The 23,627-nt window shown below is 45.1% G+C and overlaps 1 protein-coding gene across 3 annotated transcripts in view; it reads left to right on the forward strand.

Moving 5' to 3' along the window:
* The first annotated feature begins 208 nt into the window (after nt 1-208).
* Nucleotides 209-23,627, forward strand: part of TECTA (tectorin alpha) — a 79,129-nt gene continuing 55,710 nt past the window's right edge. For 2 of the 3 annotated variants that reach the window (XR_013522817.1, XM_078339188.1), the window contains exons 1-3: nt 10,951-11,179; nt 15,164-15,576; nt 22,195-22,765. Coding sequence is in view for 2 of the 3 variants with exons in the window: in XM_078339188.1 (XP_078195314.1) it covers nt 10,966-11,179; nt 15,164-15,576; nt 22,195-22,765 (1,198 nt within the window). In the remaining variant the exon portion in view is untranslated. Of the gene's footprint in view, nt 304-3,324; nt 3,459-6,661; nt 6,950-10,527; nt 10,666-10,950; nt 11,180-15,163; nt 15,577-22,194; nt 22,766-23,627 lie in introns of those variants that run through there. The other variant, XM_035264887.3, reaches the window with a different exon arrangement.

The following is a 23,627-nucleotide window of genomic DNA, read 5'->3' on the forward strand; positions in this document are numbered from 1 at the left end:
CTCATTACACTTCCAGACTGGCTTCTTCTGGGCATCTAATTTGTTCATGAAATGCTGAACTTAGGTGGACCTGCCCGCATTCAGGGGATTTCAGCCCGACTCAACACGGTTGATGTTGTGATGTGAATTTGTTCTATGATGGTTTTGATGGTCTTGGGATTTGTCACCAAACACACCTGGTGTTCTATTTACTCTGGCAAGCTGGGGATTCTTTTTCTTTTTCTTTTTAAAATTCCAGGATGAATTATTCATCATTCCTTAGAATCTGGATCTCTTTCATCTTTGCACTTGTACGGCACCAAGGTGAGTATTACAGAATTCCATAAAGCTCTCGGTTAGCATGCTCTTGAATTGATAAAGACACGCTTTTATTGGAACCATAATTGTAAGGGCAGGTGCATGTGTGTACAAGAGAAAAATGTAATTGAATTCTATTCTCAAGGGTAAAATTCATTAACTTTAAATGAGGTTTACTTATATTCCACTTTTTTCTTATTCAAGTTCAAACACTACTTGTATATGTCAGTTTGCCCTAAGATAATGGAGTAGATTTTTTAAAATAATGCAAAATTATTTCCATTAAAAGTAGATGAGATAGGTGTATGTGCACCCCATGTCTGATCACTGATTCCCATTAAGGCATTTAATTTGTGCTGGAGACTTTAAATAATTTACTTATTTTAGCCAAAAATGAGGAAATTACAATGGCATTGATGTAGTGGTTTGTGTATCAGTGACCTTTTACACGGCCCCCAAATCTAAAACTGCAAGTGAAATAAGACAATTATTCCCCTCAGCGATTCCTTCTTTTTCTCTGCGTAGCACTGCCTTGGATAAGTGAAAGGCCACATATACTTTTCTACTGTTGTTTTGGACTTTAGACAAAGATGGGGCAGTCTACATAGATTTTAACTTTTTATGGCTAAAATTCTAAGGCACCTTTCTTTATTTTGCGAGTTTGCTTAATTCAAGTGGCACATGAGTACAAGTCTGAGATGAACACATCAAGCCCCTGTGCAGCCCTAATATTTTTCCCAAGTTGGTGAATTTGAACAGTTAAAGCACAGTGTGAAATTTCAAGCGCAATTTCACAGTGTGAAACACCACAAGAATGAAAGAGTGCCAATGACTTCAACTTCCTACCCGAGCTCTGAGAAAGTATATCTTATTGATGGAAAAAAAAAAATCCTGGAAACATAGCTATGTTTATTGTGAAATTCTCAGCTTAGGGCAAGCAGGGTTAATTACTGTATTTTAAACCTAGGCCTTTGTATTTAGCACCCTCTTTTTCATTTGACAAGTATCTATTATTTACTATATTAGATATTCTTGTCTATATCCTTCTTAAAATTAAAAATATTTAACTGTCCATTTTTTCCTACTCAAAATTGTGAACGAATTAGGATTATCTGCGAAGAGAAGAATCTTGCAAACTGCCTCACCTTTGCAGCAGAAGAGGAAGTTAGGGTCATTCTTGCTGGCCATGGTTTTCTGTCTCCTCCATCGGGTATTATGGGCTTTCCATTCCCTAGGCAGATTGGCCAATCAGTGCAAACCAAACTATCAGTTCATCTTTTCATAAAAATTATTATAATTCAGTGTGAATTTGAGCCCTTGTTCATACTTGGACACGACTCCTAAAAAGTTCCCCATGAAGGATAAATCCATGCCAGGACTTAATTTGTTACTGTTAACTAGAGAAATAAAAACCTGCGTATAATACTATAGTAGAGCTTATAAGTATATATTTTAAATTCCTACCTTCCAGGAATTTTTAATTTGTTGCTATTATGTAAATAGAAATGTTAGATGACCCCTTTTCCTCTGCTCATTGTAACATTAAATACATCCTATGGGCAGAGAGCGCCTATGATCCGACACAGCGCCTCCTACGGGCTCAAATTTGGGTGGCTTCTCAACAACTTCTGGGGTTTGGATGACAATGCATATATACACTAATAACCTGACTAGTTTCCCTGCTCTCCCCGGATGTCAGCCCCAGGAAAGAGATTAGCTCTCTGTTGAGGCAGAACTCTTGCTCCCTGCTTCAGAACTGGAGAGCTGGCGCTTGGCCTGGTGCAACGGGGCTGCTTTCTGGCCCCTTTGCACTCTCTTTTACATGAGCTGTTGTCGGTTCACTAAAAGCCTCCCAAAGGAGCAAAGTCAGTCCTTGGCCAGTTGCTCTCCAGCCTATCGCTTCCATCAGCGCAGAGCAGGGACTTTCCCGAGGAGAAAGCCTGACATGAGAAAGGGGCGTTGGCATCTCATGGCAGCAAGTAGGAACCTCAAGAACTGTGGCTGATGCCCAGAATGGACTTGCCATTGCCCTATAAAAAAAGGGAAAAAGGGAGAGAATGATAATGTCCTATTGTTTTATATTTATTCAAGAGAAGAAAGGACAGAGGCAGAGAAAAGTGATACCCAAAATGTAGATTATTTCACAGAGCTATTGGACTGGATCCTCAATGATGCAGACCCCAGGGAGCTTGTCTCATTTCTCCCACAAAACTGAGCCTTACCTTGTAACAAACAGTATGGATGGGAAACATGGGAGCAGCAAGCCAGGGCTGCCAGGAGATGGGGTGACCCTGTCAGCGTGGGGTACAGTGTGTGTTTGTATGATGCGATGGCTCTCTGGTGACCAGGAGGACCAGTCAGAGAGCCCTGCAACTCCTCTCCAAAGAGTTCTCAAGGACCCAACCCCCTGGCCCTGGAGGATCTCATATCTGTCTTTTGTAAAAAGGAGTTGGGCAAAGAGCCCCTTGCAGGGCCAGCCCTCAATCAAGGTCATTCACAGGCCAATTACTACGAATCCTCTCCTCTCACTTTTGTCCCAGTTCCCACTGTTGTTTGTTTCCTTCTGGGATCTGGGATTTTCTCCAACTGTGTGGCAAGAGGGAGGGAACTCCTTTCAGGAAAAGACATGATAGTGGAATTCTTGAGCTAGAAGGGAGCTTCAAAACTGTGGCCATACCAGACCTGAGGCCACCTCTCAGTACGCAGAGAGCTCCAGGCTCCAGGGAAATTTCACAAATTTCCAGCCAGTTGCAACCATAGATATCACCAAGATGCTTGAAAGTGCAAGAACATGCACAAAGTGCTTTCTCCTGTGGAGAAACAGTCTCACTCCCATTCATCCACTTCCGAGAGGCAGAAGATATTGCACTGTGTATGACCCAGGTCTAGGATGAATGAGAAGGCAGTATGACTTTCATTCCGCTTGCAAGCCTTACTGAAAGAAGCTGGCTTTGGTAGGTAGGAGGCATGTAGCTTACCAAACGGAAGAGGGAGATGCCATCTCTTAACCATCATCTCTTTTGACAGCTCAGCCCAGGGAGCTCATGTATCCATTTTGGCAGAATGACACCAAAACCCCTAAAGTAGACGATGGAAGCTCATCTGAGATTAAGTTGGCCATCCCAGTTTTCTTCTTTGGCGTTCCTTACCGCACTGTCTATGTAAGTGGAGAAGCAGCCCAGCTGTTGCTCTCTGGCCCTCTCTTTTGTTTGTCATTAAGAAAAGCATTTTAAGTATCCTCTTCCAGAGCTCTGGGAAGGGAGGATTTATTGGCAGCCAAAACGACAAGTTCTGAGATTTCATGAGCTGATAGGTTTTATGATTAAGAAAGTCAAAGGTATATTTAATGGCTAATGTTCACAGTAGACGAGTATACAGGGCAATAAATTGCTTTTGTGGGTGATTAAACACAGAAGTGAAGCAGAAGCCCCAATGCCATGAACATTATTTCCGCCACTCAAAGAGATAAAAAGATACAGTGAACCACAGTAGGAGCAATATTATTTTTCTTTTTCTTCCGGGGGTGTGAAAAGTTTAGGCATCTGCTGTTCTTGGGCTTCCTACCAATCTGAAGCAGAGCTGGAACATAGGAGATGGGTAATCAACTATCACATCAAAGTTGTTTGCAGAGTTGCCCACCCTCAATGGGTCTGTAGAATGGCCAGAGGGTCCCATCATCCAACCCGCACTAAGAAATGGTCCTGTTTGTGATCAGAGCTCTCCCAGGGACCTATGTTCTCAGATTTTTGTTTTTATTTTTTTGGATCTTTGGGTTTGCTGCTAGCAAAACTGTTGCACATGAAGAGAAGGACTCAGAGCAGCCAAGCCCGGCTTAATTCTTGGCCTTAAAGAACTGGGTGAGGCATGTACAGATTATATCACATCCTTGGAGGAAGAATGCAACTGTAAGCATGTTCACCTCTGGCCATCTCTGTATCTGGGACCTCTCACTTCCCCAACTTTTAATTTATGGCTCAGGGACGATTCCTACTAGAAAGGAGTTTCCTATTCCATTACCTAAGCAGTGGTCCCCGAACCTGCAGAAGCAGGGAAGCAGGGTCGCACGGGCACTCATTAGCAATGTCTTTTCTCAGGTCCCACCTCAGACCTACTGAGTCAGAAACTTTGAGAGGAGGGGCCAGTAATCTGTGTTTTATTAAGTCCTCCAAGTGGTTCTGATGCCCTCAAAAGTTTGAGAACCACTGATCTTACCCATAGGATATAATCAAGACACATGTGAGTCATCACCAGCTTCTTCTGCCAGTCTGTGTGTTTTAATTACACCTATTGTTCCCTAGCGAACACTTCACTCTGGCATCCTGAAATGCCTTTTATGCTTTACTCACGGCAGGGCCTCCCTAGTCTGTGTTTGTAATAGCTGGTTGTACGTTTGGGGAGGTGTCGACCTGATTTTGGCAATAAGGGAGTGAGGGCTTCCGTACTAGAAGCCCAGTAAGCTAGTTTTTCCTCTCTATTGCACTATGCGATATGGAGTCTGAAGAATGTTTTCTTGTTCTTGCAAAAGGAGGGTCCTTAGTTTGAGGCAGACTTATTTGAGGGTAAATTGTTCCTTGCGTTTCCAACACTTTGAGTAGTGCAGTTTTCTTCAAGCCTCTGGGTTTTTCCCTATTATTGGAAGACAATAGGCTCTTAATGTCTTTGTAGCTCAGTCTCCTGCTTCTCTTCCAAACCCAAAGCCTTGCTTCCGAATATGAAGACCTACCTTTGGCCCAGGTCTTGATAACTTGCCTCTGAAATTTGGGCCACTGTGAATGTCCATAATGTTACTGGGTAACAGGAATTTAACATACGATTGGAATGTATAGGAAAATGATCTCCAGGTTTTCTATATCCAAGAATTGCAGTTCCCATTGCAGGCACTTCTGCTGCTAAAGCCATATAAACCATGGGGTTAAAGCAGTTTATCTACCAATGTGCAGAGCTGCAAATTCAGGCAGCGGTCCTGTGTAAACTGAGGATATACCTTGGCCTGTGATTTCCAGTAAGGTTTTCTATTTAATTAGCGTACTCAGCCATTTACAAGTCATGAAGAAATCACCGTAAGATAGTCACTTACATAAACAATGTAAAATAGTCATGCCTCAATTTTTATGCAGCGATTGTACAGACACTATCACACCACATGGACTGGAATGGAACTGGGCATCTGTACGTCTTAACCTTGCCCCTGCTCTGAGCATGGGAGTGATTGTGACGTCAGCGGAGGTCTTTTAAATGTCCCACCCAGAGCAGGATATTGTTCATCAGATACTGGAGCTGGATGAAGGAGTGTTTGATTTCTCTTTCTCTGACACTCTTCTTCGGTCATAAAATAGGAAGCAAGGTCTAACATAGGGCACCTCAATTTTCAAATTTAACTTTACTTCCACGCTTATTTATATTTCCTGTTTCTTTTGTGTTAGTGACCCTGAATCTGTCTTTCTTACCCATGTTACTCCCTGTCTGGCCCAGCACACAAACACACCATTCCCAGTACACACACCCACACGCCACCCCCAGTATACACACGTACACACCCATCTCAGTATATACGCACACATACACACCACCCCAGTACACACCTATACATCCCACCTCAGTAAGCACACATACCCCACCCCAGTGTACACATAGATACATACCCACTTCAGTATACACACACTGCCTATCCCAGTTCACACACACCCCAATACACACACACACACATACACCCCAGCACATACACATATGTCCCACCTCAGTAAACACACACACCCACCACCCCCAGTACACACATACACCCCCCACCCCAGTATACACCCCCTCACCCAGGACACAAACACACACATACACATCCCAGTATACACACACACCATACCCAGTACATACACACAAACTCCCCACCCCAGAGTACACACAAAAAGCCCATTCCAGTACATGCACACACACTCCAGTACACACACTCACACCTCACCCCAATACACACACACACTTACACACCTCGCCCCCAGTACACATAAACACACACCCCTCAGTACACACACAGGCACATCTCACCTGCAGTACACACACTCACAACATAAGCACAACTCAGGAGCATTTGATAAGTGTAAATAGAGACAGGACAGGAAACATGAAAATGAGACTGATGATTAGTAAGAACTGAAGCTGGTTACAAATCGAACGTGAAAGAAAACCAATGAGTTTGTCTGGAAGTAAATGAACCTTTTAGTTTGAGCAATGGAAGCTGGTGTTTGGGGGGTTCTAATTCAGTAGCTTAAAAGTTGTTTCATTCATACAATTAGGCGAATGTCTGTCTTGGTTTGTGACTCTGAGGTTGGTATGGCTTCAGATCCACAGTGCAAAACCTCTCTTATTTTCATAGGTCAATAACAACGGAGTTGTTTCCTTCAATGTGCTAGTGAGCCAGTTCACGCCAGAATCCTTTCCCCTGACGGATGGGAGGGCCTTCATTGCTCCATTTTGGGCAGACGTGCACAATGGAATTCGAGGCGAGATCTATTACAGAGAGACCACGGACCCTGTCATCTTGAAAAGAGCCACCAAGGACATCAGGAAGTACTTCAAAGACATGGCAACCTTCTCTGCCACTTGGGTTTTCATTGTGACATGGGAGGAAGTCACGTTTTATGGAGGCAGCAGCACCACACCTGTAATAATTCAAATTTTCCGCTTTCCACTTCATAACCTGACATCTAATTCTTGTCCGTCTTCGCTACCGTGAAGGAGTCTAATTATTAGAGCTAAGGAGTGTCAGTTCCCTTGAGTTAAACTAATGAGTCTTGCTACCTACTTTGCAGGAAACAGAGGGAACTATCATAGCTAACCAGCCCAGTCAGCCGTAATATTTCAGAAGATATGTCACTCCTATCACAAATCATTACTAATGTCTAAAAAGAACCCCTCAGAAACTTTCCTGCTGTCAGTGGCATTCCTGTTTCGCAGGAGAGTGATTGAGGCACTGAGACCCGTTCCCAGCCACATGCGTAGGGACCCATCTAGGGACCCAAAGGTCCTTTTCTCTTGCCAGAGGTACAAAGGCCTCTTTCCACTCCTAATTTCCTCCCCAGTAGCACCTGGTTGGAAGAGAAAAATAGGGTCCCAAGTTTGGGCGGAGATGATCTGGCTCATTTCATTATGCTGTGACATTTTTTTAATTGTGACCAGGGCTGAAGTTATTCATATTTGATGTTGATTAGAGTGGGCAGTTAAAGCGTTTTGTGAACAAAGTTTCAACATCTGCTCTGGAATCCCAAATAAGCAGTCAAATAAGAGTCAAATAAGAAAGATTATCACTGGCATTATCGCAGAGATAATCGACTTTCTGCATAAAGGGCCAGAAAGCAGTTTTCACAAAAGCCTGCAGCTTGTTTGGGTGACTTTGCCAGTGGAGAGTTTCGAAGTACAGACACTTCTTCAATTGCATAATTTCTAGTAAGCAAAGACACTCAAAAATCTGCCCTCCACTTACTTAGGATTATTTCCAATTCCATCTGTTTTCCAATTTCCTTGGCAACGAGTCAATTATTTAGGGGTGGAACAGAAACCACTGAGTTAGAGAGAGGTGGAAAAGTGCTGGCCTTGCAGTTCACAGCTGTAACACCATGAACACATTATGTTTTAGCACCTTCTAGCCAGAGCATCAAGAAGCACTTTATCGCTAAGAGGTTCTGTAGAACAGAAAGACACAAGTTTAAACAGCGGATGCATTGGCTAGAAATAACCTCTAAAGAAGCATACATTTCCCTCTGTCACGTTATGGATTGCTAACGACTCCTCGGGTGATGTTTTATGTCCTTTAAGCCTCACATCTTCCAGCATTAGAATGCAGGATGCCAGCAATCTATAAATTTTAGTGTTGTGGGGGGAAGAAAAGAAATGCCCGTCAAATGCTGACCACCGCTTTTTCAAAAAAACTTCCATTGGCGATAAAAACGGCAAGATAACTTAGATACTTTCTGGCTTGTACTTTGCAGTAAATTTTTGAACTAGGTGAGAATTCTTTCTATGAGGATGAATGAAGCAACATCTAAGCGCTTTGAGCTCCTTGGAGAAAAAAGATGATGCAGTTCTCTGGGGCTGCAGAAGTGTCCATCCATCCCCATCTTTGAAATTGGCCCCGCCTCTTTCATCCTGTTATTCCACGTTTCCTCTTTTATATAGAAACACATATCATCAGGCCAGCTAAACACTGGGCTTGAGAGATCTTTTAAAAGCAAAAAAAAACATCTTGTGTGAGGCCAACATAAGGGAAGGAAAGGCAACATGTTTACTTCAAGAAAGGAAAACCAATATTTATTGAGGGTTCACAATGTGTCGGGTACTGAAGACTATTTTTGCATATCATTTAATTCTCCCCAAAATGTTCCCTGACGAGGACTACCTCTGATTTGAATGGGAGGGAACAGGCTCAGAGAGGTCAAGTATCTTTGTTCAAGTGACAAGAAAAAGGATTCAAACCTCCTAGGAGGCAGAGCAGGGGTTCAAACCAAGGGCTCCCAACTCCAAACCCCAGGCTCTTCTTTCTTCAGCTGCCTCCTCCTGGGTATCGCTGAAGTCCTCAGAAGCAAAAAAGAGTTTTTATCCAGAAGAATCTTAGAATGAATGTTGAAGAGTTCTGTAGCGTAGGAAAATGTGAGAGTGAGCCTGGGTGCGTGCAGGTGGTGGTCAGCCACTGGCGTGTCACTGGAATGGGTGGTTGGTTTAGAGGTGACTTCAGGGGTTGGAAATGGATTGCTCTTGAGAACTGCTTGGAACAAAGATATTTCCAGCTTCATTTTGGGAGAAGGAATTCACTTCTGTAGGAGAATCCTGGTCTGAAGGAGGCTCTAGCTTTAGTCCTCGCATGACCTTGACTTTGCACCTGTCCCTTGAACAGGAGCTTGCTGTGACCTTACAGCAATCTTGAGCTGACTGCTAACTTGTCTCTGTGTTCCACTTTCCTCTTCTGTAGAACGGGGCCAGAGACTGAAGGCATATAGCTGAGCAAGTCTATCACAAACGCCATCAGCTGTGGCCAGCAGAGTGTGGGAAGAAAAGTTCTTTACAAAAAGGGCTCTTCTTACTCGGAGCTTGCCTCCCTTTCTCGGATCATCTAGAATGGGGAGATTTGGGGCTTCCAAGATCCTCTACCCCAGTTTGATTACACAGGATAAGGATTTGGGTCTTCCTCTGCATCAGACAGAATGTTAACCGGGATGGTGTCAGGCAGCTGGGAAAAGTGCTAGGTTTGAATAGAAAAAGGTCAATGCAGCCTCTCCTTTTAACTCTTAGTTCTATTGAATTTCCTGAAAACCTGTGACAAGGGGTAAGGATTAGCAAGAGGAAAATATAAAGGACAGGGTTTGCTACAGCTTATTTCTGAAAACCGTTTACAAGCTTCATTTGAATTTAAATAACCTCTCTATCCTAAAAAGTTTCAAATGAAGACAGCATGGAATGACAGTGCTCTGAGAGACACACTGGAACTCTGGCTCAAATCCCGTTTTCTGTTGCTGGGTCACTGTGAAATTTCCAGCAACTCATTTCCCGTAGTCCCTTGTTTTCCTAGCTATAAGATAGGCGTTGGGCCAATACGATCACCCATCTTTGCATTGGTCAGGGGTACAGACAAATGTTGAGGACTTTGCAGAATTAAAGTGATGCACAAATGCTCAGTTAAAGGAGTAACTTCTCCCCACAAAGCGCTTTTTAAAAATCACTTTCCCACTTCCATCTTTAAAAGGGGAGACACCTCGTCAAGATTAATGTTTTTTTCCGAGAAGGGAGAGAGCGCAATTCACATGGTCGCTTTAATCACAGGGACTGGTGTCTGCTCCGTCTTCCAATCCACCCTCCAAGGGGAACTAGAGCTTGCATCCCAGTCCCAGATTTGGTCTTTCCTGTAGTTTATTCTCATGCTGCCATCTATAGGTGGTTTCATGTTATCACATGCTTAGCCGGGCCTCTGAATTTCTGTCTGATAACAAGTGAGAGATGTAAGTGGGCGCTGAGTCAGACTCTGGGTTTATCTCAGGCAATTTCTCTTTTAGATGCACAATCCCACATGTCTTGCTTTCCCCACTTGAGGCGAGAACAAATTCAGAGAGGAGTCAGAGCTGGAGGGCCTGGCTGCAGAGCAGCTCTGAGCTGCCTGTGGGTGGGGAGGGCGCAGGCTGAGGGGTGGACCTCCTTGGGGCCAGGGCCTCCTGGGGAACGCAAATTATGAGACTGAGCATTCCCATCCTGTAGGTGAACACCTTCCAGGCCGTCCTGGTGTCTGATGGCTCCTATACGTTCACCCTCTTCAATTATTACGAAATCAACTGGACCACGGGGACAGCGAGTGGCGGCGACCCCCTGACAGGTCTTGGTGGAGTGATGGCACAGGTAGGTGGCTCTCCACTTTACCCTCTCCCCTGCATGTTTCTGGGTCTGTAGACTCTGCTTCTGTGGCTCAGCATCCTGGAGGGAATCCTGCCACTAGCTTTTAATTAGAGACTCACGTCTGATCTTGAAGGTGGACTACGAGGCTAGTCCTGCTCACGTTTAGCACCCTGATTCGGCTCTGAAAGGAACTAGGCAGTCCTGTCTCATCTGGACCTCTGGCCTTAATGACTCCAGGAAAAGAGGGCTCTTGATTTCAGATGTGCTGGATTCTAAAAATAAGGTAGTCGGGCCAGTTAACCCATGGGGGACTTTTGTACTCAAAAATCTTGTCTTCCTTTTGTGCTGCAGGCAGGATTTAATGGTGGAAACCTCACCAATTTTTTCAGCCTCCCGGGGTCAAGAACCCCTGAGATTGTGAATATCCAGGAGACTACAAACGTCAATGTTCCAGGCCGCTGGGCATTTAAAGTTGACGGAAAGGAAATTGACCCAGCCAATGGCTGCACCTCCAGGGGTAAAGCTTTTCCTCTGTCTCTGGCAAAGCAAGGTTTGTTTGGTGTAGATTGACAGGCAAGCTTTTAAGCCACGGGGGCGGACTCATTCCTGATGCCTTACTCTCTTGACATCTCTCAACCGGGTAATGGAGATCAAGGTAATTTTAGCATGCACGTTCATCATACCAGGAGCTGAAACCCTGCATTCACTACCTCACAGCTTTGGAAGTCCTTTTCTGGGATGTGCACACAGCTATCAGTTCTGAATGACTCCGAAATGGACCAGGATCTTGAGTGATTTCTCGGCCAGAGGGACAGAAGGGAGCCCTCCTGTTTAACATTATTTTCGTTGTTGTTGTTGCCCCCTTTACATTTTTCTGCTCATGCTTATTCTCCCTCTGCCATCTGCACTTTGTAGATCCACAGGAGTAGGTGCAGTTGGAGTATTGCCAAGTTCCTATGACGGTAAATCACTACTTCCCAGTATGATTAGAAAAAGGAAAGAAACAAAAAGTAACAGAAGTCTTCATAGTAACTTCTCCTAAAATCTTCCCAGCATTAGCCAAACCTGCAGGGATTTGAGGAGAATCAAAGCTGGCTTTAGGTCTCTGTGAATATGCTGTAGCTGAACCTTGATGGATGGCCTTTACATTGAGCACCCAAAGTTTGGAGGTTTTCCTAAACTATTGAACCCCTTCAGATGTGCAAAATCACCCTGGACTTTCCGAGAAACATCCTGGTTTATGGATTTCTGCTTTTATGTGTCCAAAAATATTTAGAAAACAGTATTTCTGATATTATTTCTACTTCCAGGAGGAGAGGCTATAGAAACTAGAAGCAGGAAATAATGTATCTATTCATTAGTCCATCTACCCACCCACCCATCCATTTACCCATTCACCCACTCATCCACTACCCATCCATCCATTTATCCATTCCACCCATTCACCCACACATCCATCCACCTACCCACCAATCTATCTACTTACCCATACACCAACCCATCCCTCAAGTCACCCAGCCATTCAACGAGCCATCACATCTCTCTAAAAAACATTTTAAGAGCCCCATTGAAATGCCAGCCACTCTGTTATGTGCTAGACTTAAAGCTTCTCTAGCTGCCCATGACATTACTATGGTAGAGGAGACAGCCATGGGAACAATGATGACACAGCCTAAGACATATTATGATAGACATGCATGTGGGGTGCTGTGGAAGCACAGATGAACACTGTAGGAAGTGTGTTTCCAGACCTCCGAGGAAGTTTTGGATAGGAATGAGGAGGTGCCTTTACCCCTCAGGTAGAAGCTTGGACTGTCTGTCATTGCAGCCCTGGGAGGCCTCAGGCTTCTCTCTGGGCTCAGCTTCAATTTGTTGCTGTTGTCATTTTTCTTTTGAGAGACAGAGTGAGTCTCTGTTGCCCAGACTGGCTGGAGAACAGTGTCGTTATCATAGTTCACTGTAACTTCAAACTTCAAACTCTTGGGCTCGAGTGATCTTCCCACCTCAGTCTCCTGAGGAACTAGGACTACAAGCACCACCACCATGCTCAGCCAAATATTTTTTGTAGAGATGGAGGCTCAGTATATTGCCCAGGCTGGTCTTGAACTCGTGGCCTCAAACCATCCTCCCGTCTCAGCCTTCCAAAGCACTGGGATTAAACGTGTGATCCACTGAACCCAGCCTCAATGTGTTTAATATACAGAAAAAACACATTCACATGGTCTGACATACCTGTGCCCTCTGCCCTGTTCCCTGTGCTCTGATTAGTGCCTTCGCTCTAAGGTAGGTCATGTGCGAAGATGGCCTGCCTGGGCCCTAGCCTCTGTGAACTCTGTAAAATCCCCAATTTTCAAAATAACAAATAAATGTTTTGCAGCTAAGCTGGTATTAACTGGATAGGAAATAATCTAGTTCCAGAGCTCGTTAGGATTTGATATTGTACCCTCCTCCAGATTGTAAACAGCATCACTTAAAGCCTGTCTACTCCCTGTATAGCCTGGACCAGGAGCCTGATAAGTTGCAGGCTCTTGCCCAGATACCTCTTCCCTTTGTCCAAGCATCACAGAGATGACTGGCTGTGGCCATGCAACCTGAGTGCCCAGTGACAGCCTCTCACCTGAGTCCTGAGAATGAAATGCTGTGATAATGGAAAACATTGGCTTGCAGAGCTGTGGAGTTGGTCAGATGCCAGCTGTGTACACAGTCGCCACTTCCACTTCATTCTTTTCCTCCTGAGTTATAGGTTTGGGTTTCATATATGGGACAAATTCAATATCCTTATACAGACTGCTATGCATTTTTATGTGCCTCTGGACATATTTCAATCTAATGAGACTGGGATTTGGCCTGGGGTTTAGAAAGGGAAGTGTTCCATAGAGCTGGTTTATTATATCATCATTCCACAAACAAAATTATCTCAAAGAGTCTACCTTTTGGTCCAAACCTCTTCTATTCAAAGGTATTTTCCATTCATTTATTGAAAGCCTGAGAAAGCAGGGACTGGAAATGATGCTGAGTGGAGGCTGTCACAGTACATACAGCCCTGAATTAGTGCCAAGGAGTGCTGAGGACTGAGGGTCTGTTTTCAGGGCTGATGCCTATGACCTAATGGGAATGTGACTAAATCTATTCTCTCATTTTTTGACCCTATTTTCAACAGGTATAAAACGTAATTGCCTGTTGAAACATCATTGTTCTTGCTGGGCACATGGAGTCAATACTGTTACCAATGTACCTGCGCCCTCCACTTGGGTTAACCTTGCAGCCTTGTGCTATTTACTAGATAGTCAGTTTTATAAAAACTCGAGATGTAATTTACATTTCTTAATGCTGTGTCTTTGATACTTGCCTTTTCAGAATTTCTCGTTTTACAAGTGCTTCTGCTTCTATCAACCTGTGTCAACTTTTTTATAGCATCACTGTTCCCTGTGAGACAGGGATGAGTAAATAGCAGTATCCACATTTTACGGGTTAGGAAAACAGACATGTGCAAGTTGAGTCAGTAGTCTTGGAAATTGACTGCAGATTTATGACTGCTGCCCACTTCTCTTGACCCCGACCCCCAAGCAAGGACTAGATCATAGCCCCCCGCCCAGAGATGTTTCTATTTCAATTAAAGGTTGATGATAGCAACCAGAACATTTCAAAGTTTTTTGGTGGGGGAGGTCATTTATTTAGAGAAATGATTTTAAAGATTGCGTGTCTACCAAAGAAACAATCGTGTTTTTAAAATTATCACATTCCTTCAAACCATTCCCCGCCTCCTTCCTCATTCTCTTCCTGACCTAGAATTTGTCAAGAAATTCTGTCCAGAGCATAGACAGAGAGGAGCCCTGGACTCAGGCAGGGCCCTAGAGTAGGAAAGAAGACCATTTGTATAGGCGTAAATCCTGCCTAAGCAGCGTCTGCAGGATTCATGAGCCTTTATAAATGTGCCAAGAAAGTAGTCAGTGCTTTCCAGAATCTTCCTGGGGTGCTTGGGATTTATACTCATGCGTCTGACTCCTGATTAGTGCTATTGACCTTTTCCAGCACATACTGGGCCCCCAGCAAATGTCTGTTGAATGAATGAACAAATTAGCAAACAAACAATGAGTGTTGCCTAGTAACCTGGGCAAACTGGGTCTTCTTTCGGAAAGAGAGGCAGGAAATGACTTCCAAGTGTCATTCCCTTTCCCTGGATAAATGATAATGTGGTTTTCCTTGAATGTGAGTTTGCTCACCGGCCATGGAGATAATAACACCAAGAGCTTAGACTGGATTCAGACAGACTCGGCTTGGAATCCTGGCTTTACCACGGAGTTGCTGAGTGATCTTGGATGCATTACTCAACTTCTCTTAAGCCTCAGTTTCCTCATTCCTCAAATGAGGGTGACTGTGCCTCCCTAACAGGGTTCTTACGTGGATTAAATGGTGTAATGGAAGTAAAGCATTTAGCCCAATGCCTGGCACAGAGGGTAAATGCTCAGTAAATGTTGGCTCTAATGTCATTATTCCCCAGGACAGTTCCTTCGGCGAGGGGAGGTGTTTTGGGATGACTTGAACTGCACCATCAAGTGCCGCTGTCTGGATTTCAATAACGAGATCTACTGCCAGGAGGCTTCTTGTAGCCCCTACGAGGTGTGCGAACCCAAAGGCAAATTCTTCTACTGCAGCGCTGTGGAGACCAGCACGTGTGTGGTGTTTGGGGAGCCGCACTACCACACTTTTGACGGCTTCCTCTTCCACTTCCAAGGCTCCTGTGCCTACTTGCTGGCCCGACAGTGTTTGCAGACTTCCAGCCTTCCTTTCTTCAGTGTGGAGGCCAAGAATGAACACCGCGGGGGTTCAGCCGTCTCCTGGGTGAAGGAGCTCTCAGTGGAGGTGAACGGCTACAAGATTCTCATCCCCAAAGGAAGCTATGGAAAAGTCAAGGTGAGACCTTCTCTATCCTTCACGGGGAAATGGAGAAGCTGGAGATCTTCAGTCTAGGGAAGACTTCCCCAGATCTACTGGTTCTGCTGTTTGTCTCTCTACAGTGCCACAGGGATGCACAGCTCTCCCTGCCTTGCAAATAGCTTGTAAAATACTTTACTGGGCCAAATTTTATGTGTACAAGAGCTATCGTAAGCTGTCTCCTCAACATGTCTATCCGCTTTTAAACTTAAAGTACATTTACATTCCTAGTTCCCTCATAAACACTGGTAGACACACACACACACACACACACACACACGCACGTGCACAGCTCAGAAAAACTGGAGAGAGAAGTTTCTCATGGTCCTGGCTTGCAATAACTGTAGCCACATAGGCATACCCTGTGGGGGGTGCAAACACACTACAAACCCCCAGTTCACTAAAGCCTTTAATTAATAATCTTCACCCCACTTCAGCCCCAATTCTGTTTGCTCAAGAGCTGCTGCTTCATTTTCAGAGAAACCTCCAAATCGATTGATGTCTGCAGAGACACCACCTGTGCAGGCACCTGGAGTGGCCTTGGTGACTTCCTTAGAGAAGCTCGGGTGGGAAAGTCCCATGAAAGCCCTTCCCAGACACCCCTCGAATAGAGCCCCCAACTCCCACCTAGAATAACAGAGAAGAACGTGGATCTCTGCTGGCCAATTTAGCATATGCAAATGATTCCTGTCACTGTCCACCTGGATTTCAAGCGGGGACATCCACAAACGAGAGAAAGCAAAAAGCCACTAGCAATTACTCAATTTGTGCAGGCCCCAGTTTTCATAATGTTAATCAAGACCTTGTTGCAACCATGTATTTATTCAAGCAGTAATAACCAAGACCACAAGGGGTTGATTGCTGCAACCCCATGCGATCCTTAATTCCTGTGCGTGGAGGTCATTACAGAGATTACCAGCCAGAACTGATGCCAGTGCAGGGATTTCTTTCTTTTTCAAAAAAAACATGTTGTAGGTTTAATTGATGTAGCATGTCCAACAAAAGGCAAGACCAGGGAACTAATTCTACTCTTTCTGGCTCTGCCTTTCCCAGGTCTGTGCAGTTTATCAGTCTCATAATGAGGAAAGTGAGCTATCACTGTGGTTGAAATGCCAATGTCCTTGCTATTTGGTTAGTCTCTCTAGGGACAACTCCGTACATCAAATCAAGGCTAAGAGTTTAGGTACAGAAGTTTGGAGATTTTCCCTTTTAAATTTATATTGTGCTGCGGAGCACTATACTTATCCTTGTAGATAGACACTGACATTTCAAGCTAGAAAAATTTTTCACTAACTTCCCATTACTTTCTTGTATGTGGGGATGATGTGTGTGATATCAGTAGTTGAAAAAGAAAGCTTCGTGCTTTATTCCTATTTTGTATTTTGATTAAAATTCTTTTTCATTCTCAGCTTTTTTTTAGAAGGAAAGGGACACCGTCATTTCTTTCAGGCCCAGCGGCTCTGCTAATTTTGTGTGGCTCTGTTCCATCGTCCAAGCGTAGGGCACTGATTCCTCAATTTTCTGTAGCGACAGGGAGATGTGGATGTGAATGTAAATGTTTCAGAAAGAAAAGGTTATGTGACTCCGACTGCAAGCTAACAATGGCTTCCTTTTCCTTTTGCCAAATGGTTTCCAAGTGTCTCTGAATACACCTGCCCTGCTGGGGAGAGTGGCTCGGTGGATGGCAGAGCCCTGACCCAGGGTGATGCGGGGACAGGCAGGGAGAGGCCTGGGAAGCAGGAAGGAGCCTGAGACACCAGGAGGCAGCTGACTTCTTCAGCCACGCTGTGCCAGGCCAGAAATGGCCACTAAGATCTGTTCTTCCAAACCACAGACCCCCTTTCGCCAGCACTGTCTCCATTGCTGGGATTAGGAGCTTGGTTCTGTACATGGATTTTCCCCCATTGAACCGTTCTCAAATAGCAAAAGAAACATTGGGCCAAAGAAAGCCAGCATAAGTAAAAATCCATCTAGAATAAGTGTCTCCTTCTAGCTAATACCAGTTCTCATCTTTCTTCGCCACATGAACACGAGGAGTTTAGGGTGCTTCAGTGAAAAGGGAGCCAAAGCCACCTAGCCCATGGCATTGAGTGGCTTGGACTCTGGGGCTGGACCTGTTCAAATCCCTGCACCACCTCTGCCAGCTAAGTGGCCTCTTTGAGTTTCATTTTCTTTGTGAGATGGGGGCCTCTAGGAGGCAGGGCCCCTGAGCTGTAGCTGGCCTTAGAGGCCTCTCCTCAGCGCGGGGATATAGGCAGCATGGAGAAGTGGAGAGAACCTGGCTTTGGAGCTTGACTAACAGGACTCAGGCTCTGTCACCTCCAAGTCACACCAGCCCCGATCCTCAATTTCCTCATTCATAAAAGGGAAAAATGACAAGGACCTCTAAGGCAGTTATGAGAATTAAATAGAATAGCTACAGGGCAATGTCTAGTACGAAGCCTGGCACACAGCAGGAGTTTGGTGCAGGCCAGTTCCCTATGACCATTCCCATGGAACTCTTTTTCAGTTCCAAGACCTATGCCTCTGTGACTCTACTTCCCTCTCCTCACACTGCCCCTGCCCACATCCTGGGAGAGGTACTGTGGAAGAGGGAAATGGCCAGAATGCAGGGAGAAGAGCAAGCAAACAGGCGAGGCTCATCAGCCTCAACCGTAGGTTGAGGACAGAGTCAGAGGAATGAAGCAAAGAATTACACTTTCGGGCAAGAGTTCTCTGGGAGTTCCTACTCTGAGCTCTGCGGAACACCAGCACAATGCTTCTATAGTGAGAGTGAAAAGGGCTACAATGAGCACTTCTGCCAGAATAAAACAAGGTATCAACTAGAACATTACATCACCCATGTGCAAGGTCAGTCTGAGTGCGAAAGAACAGATGCAGGGAAACTGGGGCCCTGTGGGTTGTGATGGTGGGGGGACTGTAGAAATACCCAGAGCAGGCCTACCCACATGGCTTCTGCTTTGGGACATAGTACTTTGCCCCTTGTTAGCAGGAGCTTAAGTGAGAGCAGAGGAGCGCACTCAGCAGTTGATGTATTTGATATTCATAATTACACAAACTCTTGGGGAAGATTTCCCTTTCCACTTACTAGCACAGAACAGCGGGTAAGTGTTCAGCACTCTTACTAGCTGACCTTACCTATAGTGTGGCTTTTCTCTCCCTTTTCTCTTAGAGTAAGAAAAGGCCAGCTTACTAGGTCAGCTAGTAAGAGCTGGCTAACCCTCTACCTAGGAGATAAGAATAAATTAACGCCTTGTTTTTTCTTTCTACTTCTAGTTCTCTGCAGGATGGTTATTTCTCAAGTTTATTTTCTTATTCCCTTCCCTCGTTGTTACGATCTAAATATTTGTGTCCCCTCAAAATTTATATGTTGAAATTCTGATTCCTAAGGTGATGGTCTAAGGAGGTGGGACCTTGAGGATGTGGTTAAGTCATGAGAGTGGAACCCTTGTGGATGGGATTAGTGCCCTTAGAAGCCAGAGGGAGCTCATTTCTTCTTCTACCACATGTGAACACAGCTGCAAGGTGCCATTTATGAACCAGAAAGTGGACCCTCGCCAGACACTGAATCTGCTAGTGCCCTGACCTTAGACTTCCCAGCCTCCAGAATTATGAGAAATAAATTTCTGTTGTTTATTAGCTACCTAGTTTATGGTAGTTTGTTCCACCAGCCCAAACAGACTACAACAGAAGATTGGTCACAGGAGTGGGGTGCTGCTGTAATAAATGCCTAAAAATGTGGTAGCAGTCTGGGCACAGTGGCCCACACCTATAATCCCAGCAGTTTGGGAGGCCAAGGCCGGCAGATTGCTTGAGCTCAGGAGTTCAAGACCAGCCTGGGCAGCACGGCAAAAGCCTGTCAGCCTGTCTCTCCAAAAACAAAAAAATCCAGATGTTGTGGCATGCACCTGTAGTCCCAGGTACTCAGAAGGCTGAGGTGGGAGGATCACTGGAGCCAGGGAGGTTGAGGCTGCAGGGAGCCATGTTTGTGCCACTGCACCCCAGCCTAGGAGACCGAGCAAGACTCTGTCTCAAAAACAAACAAACAAAAAAAGTGGTAGCAGCTTTGGGTAATTGGTAGAGGCTGGAAGAGTTTTGAAGTACATTCTAGCAAAAGCCTAGATTGTAGTGAATGAATCATTAAGAGTGATTCTGGTGAGGACCAACTAGTAATCTGTAGAGACAGAGAGTTGCGTATGGCATTGGCCATGGTAAATCTTGGAAGGGATGCTCAGATCATCATTTCATCTCCTAAACAACTCAGGAAGTAGCAATAATGATGACAGGAAAGACCCTTGTTTTTCTCATGTGCCCAAAGTCAGTATGGGTCCAGGACATCCTGGAAAGTTTATGTGCACTTATAGTCAAGCCCACCGAGGACTGTTCTAAGACAAGTCATTCCATCCCAGCCCATGAGCATGAGTGTCTATAGGTGCTAGGCATGGTAAGTGTGAGAAAGAAAATTAACTCTCTCTTTTTGAGGCTTATCAAGTCACTTACTACCTGAACTAGATGCCTGGGGCTCACTCTTGATTCTTCCCTCATTTCTCATGCCCCACTGTAAAACCACCACATCCAGCTGTGTGTGTTCTGTAAGCTCATCCTCCCTTTTCATGTTTGCTGCTAGTTTAGGCTCTCATCCTCATCACCTCCCTGGACTCTTGCAGCAATTTCCTGTCTGGCCTCTCTGTTTCTAGTCTCAACTTCCTTAAATAAGTTCTTCATGCTAGCCAGAATGGGCTTTTGAATACACAAATCTGATGATGTCATTCCCTTGCTTAAAAGCTTTCAAGGGCTCTTCCTACAGAATAGAAATCCAACTTTTGTTTTGTTTTTTAACGTGGCTTAAAAGGTCCTCCAAGATCTGTTCCCAACACAGAAGCCAGAGCGATTCTTTCAAAGCAGACGTCAGATTGTGCCGACTCTGCTTTAAACACTCCCTGGGTTCTCCGTCTTGCACAGAGTCAAAGTCGAAAAAGTCTTCACAGTGGCTGAGACGCCCTACTTGTTCTCACTCTGACGTCATCTATCGTCACCCTCTCCTGCCGTCTCTCTCCAACCACACTGTCCTCTACACCCTTTGTAATCCTGGAAGCACCCAGGTGTGCTTCCAACCTAGGACCTGCTGTTCCTTCCTCAAGAGTGGCTCTCACCCCAGATAACCACATGTCTTGCTTTCTTATCTCAGATGTTTCCTTCCCAAGGAGGTCTTCCCTGACCATTCTATTTAAAATTAGAAACCTGTTTTCTTAGCATTTATTATTACTATTTTTTTAAATAGCGACGGGGTTTCTCCATGTCGGTCAGGCTGATCTCGAACTCCTGACCTCAGGTGATCCGCCCATCTCAGCCTCCCAAAGTTCCTTAGCATTTTTTAAAAAGGTATTTCCTGCTCTTTATTTTTCAGCATAACAGTCATCAGACATAAACATTTTATTCATTCACTTTCCTTGTTTTTGGTCTCCCCAGCTAAAGTATAAGTTCTGTGAGGCACAGATTTTTGTTCATTTCACTTGCTGCTAATTCCCAACTGTTAGAACAGTGCTTGGTACACATAAAGTCCCAAATACGTATTTGTAGAATGAATGGACATTGCCTGTGCCTCCAGCCTCATCTTCAGCATCTCTTCCCTCTGTAGTCCAATAACACCTCCGTGACTGCCCCCCAACCCCACCCAGCTGTTCCTCACCCTCCTGCCTCTGCTCTCTTATCTTGGAATTCTCTGCTCTTCCCCCGTTCTTCCTTTGACCACTTCTGTTTATCTTTAAAGACCCAGGTCAGACTTAACTGCCTCTAAAACCCTACATGATTCCCCTATGCTAGATTCAATGTTCATTTACTGCTTTCCCATTGCATCCTCTATTGACTTACACTCAAAGAGTATGCTGTAAGAACTGATGCTTGTCCTGCTTCTTCAGCAGACTGAGAGCTCCTTGAGGGGCCGGGGCAATTACGGTTTTTAATTCTTTTCTTCTCAGTTCCCTCAGTTCCTGATATAGTGCTTGGTACCTAGCAGGCGTTTAAATGTGTTGTTGTTGAATGGTTACATGACGTAGTTCTGATACAAGGAAGTTACAGGGCACAACACTTGGAGAATGCTACATCAGGATAGCCTCAAAGCTAAATGGTGTCCAACAGTGACCCAACACATGCTGGAGCTGAGAGTGGGGTCAGGAGGACTAAAGGCAGTTAGGGGGCCTGGCAAATACATGACTTAAGCTGAGACTTAAAGAATGGATATTTAGAGGAATACAGAGAAAAGGGAGGTGACTGGTCTTTGAAGAAAAGATTTGGAGCTAGCCAAGAGCCAGCCAGGAAAGGTTGACAACCACGCAGTCCCCAGAGGAGTCTGTAGTGGCACTAGGTATGCCACATCGATCACAGCCCATATACACAGTGCTTGGGCTGGCCCACAAGCAGCTCTCTTTCGTGTCCCCCAGGCCTTTGCCTTAATCAGAGGGAAGCCCACTGGAGCCTGGACTCAGGTGGCCGTTCTCTCTGGAGTGTTGAGTTGCTTTGCCTTCCTTTCCTGATCTCTGCTGGAACTCAGTGCCGGGCACCTGCTCACCTGCCTTTCACTATTACTGTTGTTGGCAGGTTAATGACCTAGTGACTTCTTTGCCCATCACCTTAGACTTGGGGACAGTGAAAATCTACCAGAGTGGCATGTCTACTGCCGTGGAAACAGATTTTGGGCTCCTAGTGACTTTCGATGGCCAGCACTACGCCTCTATTTCCGTCCCAGGCTCCTATATAAACTCCACTTGTGGGCTCTGTGGAAACTATAATAAAAACCCGCTGGATGACTTCCTCCGCCCGGATGGCAGGCCGGCCATGTCTGTCCTGGATCTGGGAGAGAGCTGGCGTGTGTACCATGCGGACTGGAAGTGCGACTCTGGCTGTGTGGACAACTGCACCCAATGTGACAGCACCACGGAAGCCCTCTACTTTGGCTCTGACTACTGCGGCTTCCTCAACAAGACAGAGGGCCCCCTGTGGGAGTGTGGCACTGTCGTGGACCCCACCGCTTTTGTGCACAGCTGCGTGTATGATCTGTGCAGTGTGAGGGACAATGGCACGCTCCTCTGCCAAGCCATCCAGGCCTACGCCCTTGTGTGCCAAGCCCTTGGCATTCCAATCGGAGACTGGCGAATCCAGACTGGGTGTGGTAAGCTGGCATCCCATCCCCATGACAGGCCTCTCTTGTGCAGGGGGCAGGGATAGGCTTTGGGGGTTTCTTCAAATGTCCTTGTTAAGGCTTGTGGCCCAAGAATGAGGGGGAGGTTGAAATATCACAAATTACAAAGAAGGAATTGTGAAAGGATCTTTACTTTTGCTCCCACTTAATATCACAGCCAGGAAACAAGAACCCATTGATGAGCATACATGGTCTGGAAACATGGAAGGCATGGCAGGAAGTCCCATAGCAGGGAATGGCAGCTCCAGAGTTGAGCGAGGAGGTGGGGTGTCCAGAGGTGGAGGTGTCTACTTTCGTGGCTGTTGAGTTACTGCAGCTGTGGGCCCAGGCCATCAAAACCAGCCCTTGGGAAAAGAGCTCACCTCCCACATAAAAGCGGCAGCAATTTTTCCTTGGCACTTTCTTCTCTACTTTAAGACCCTTTAGGGTTTGTGCCCTGCTGCTGCTGCAGATGAGGAATGCAGCATATGAGTAAAGAAGCCCTTTTTCTTAAATGTTAGGACGGTTAGGAAAAGCCCCAACTTTGCAGGAAATCCAGGCTCTTTTGAATTACACTTTTGGATTAAGCAGTTTGTACCATTTAGTTGTCTCATTTTTTCCTTCTTGAATATTTCCTTCTTAAATGTTCCATTTAAATATTTATTTCTTTTTCTAGTTATATACAGTTTAAAAACAAATAGATTTAGTTTCCTTCCTAGTCCTTGGTTTTCTCCATATGAGTAAATAGTAAATTGTAATTGAGAGTAGCAGGAAGGTGAGACGGTTTAAACGTTTATTTAAGTTCCAAGGCTAGAAGGAGAATTCTTCCTATCAGTACAGGTTGGAGTCATAT

Source organism: Callithrix jacchus, chromosome 10 (assembly GCF_049354715.1).
Source record: "Callithrix jacchus isolate 240 chromosome 10, calJac240_pri, whole genome shotgun sequence".
Taxonomy (NCBI): domain Eukaryota; kingdom Metazoa; phylum Chordata; class Mammalia; order Primates; family Cebidae; genus Callithrix; species Callithrix jacchus.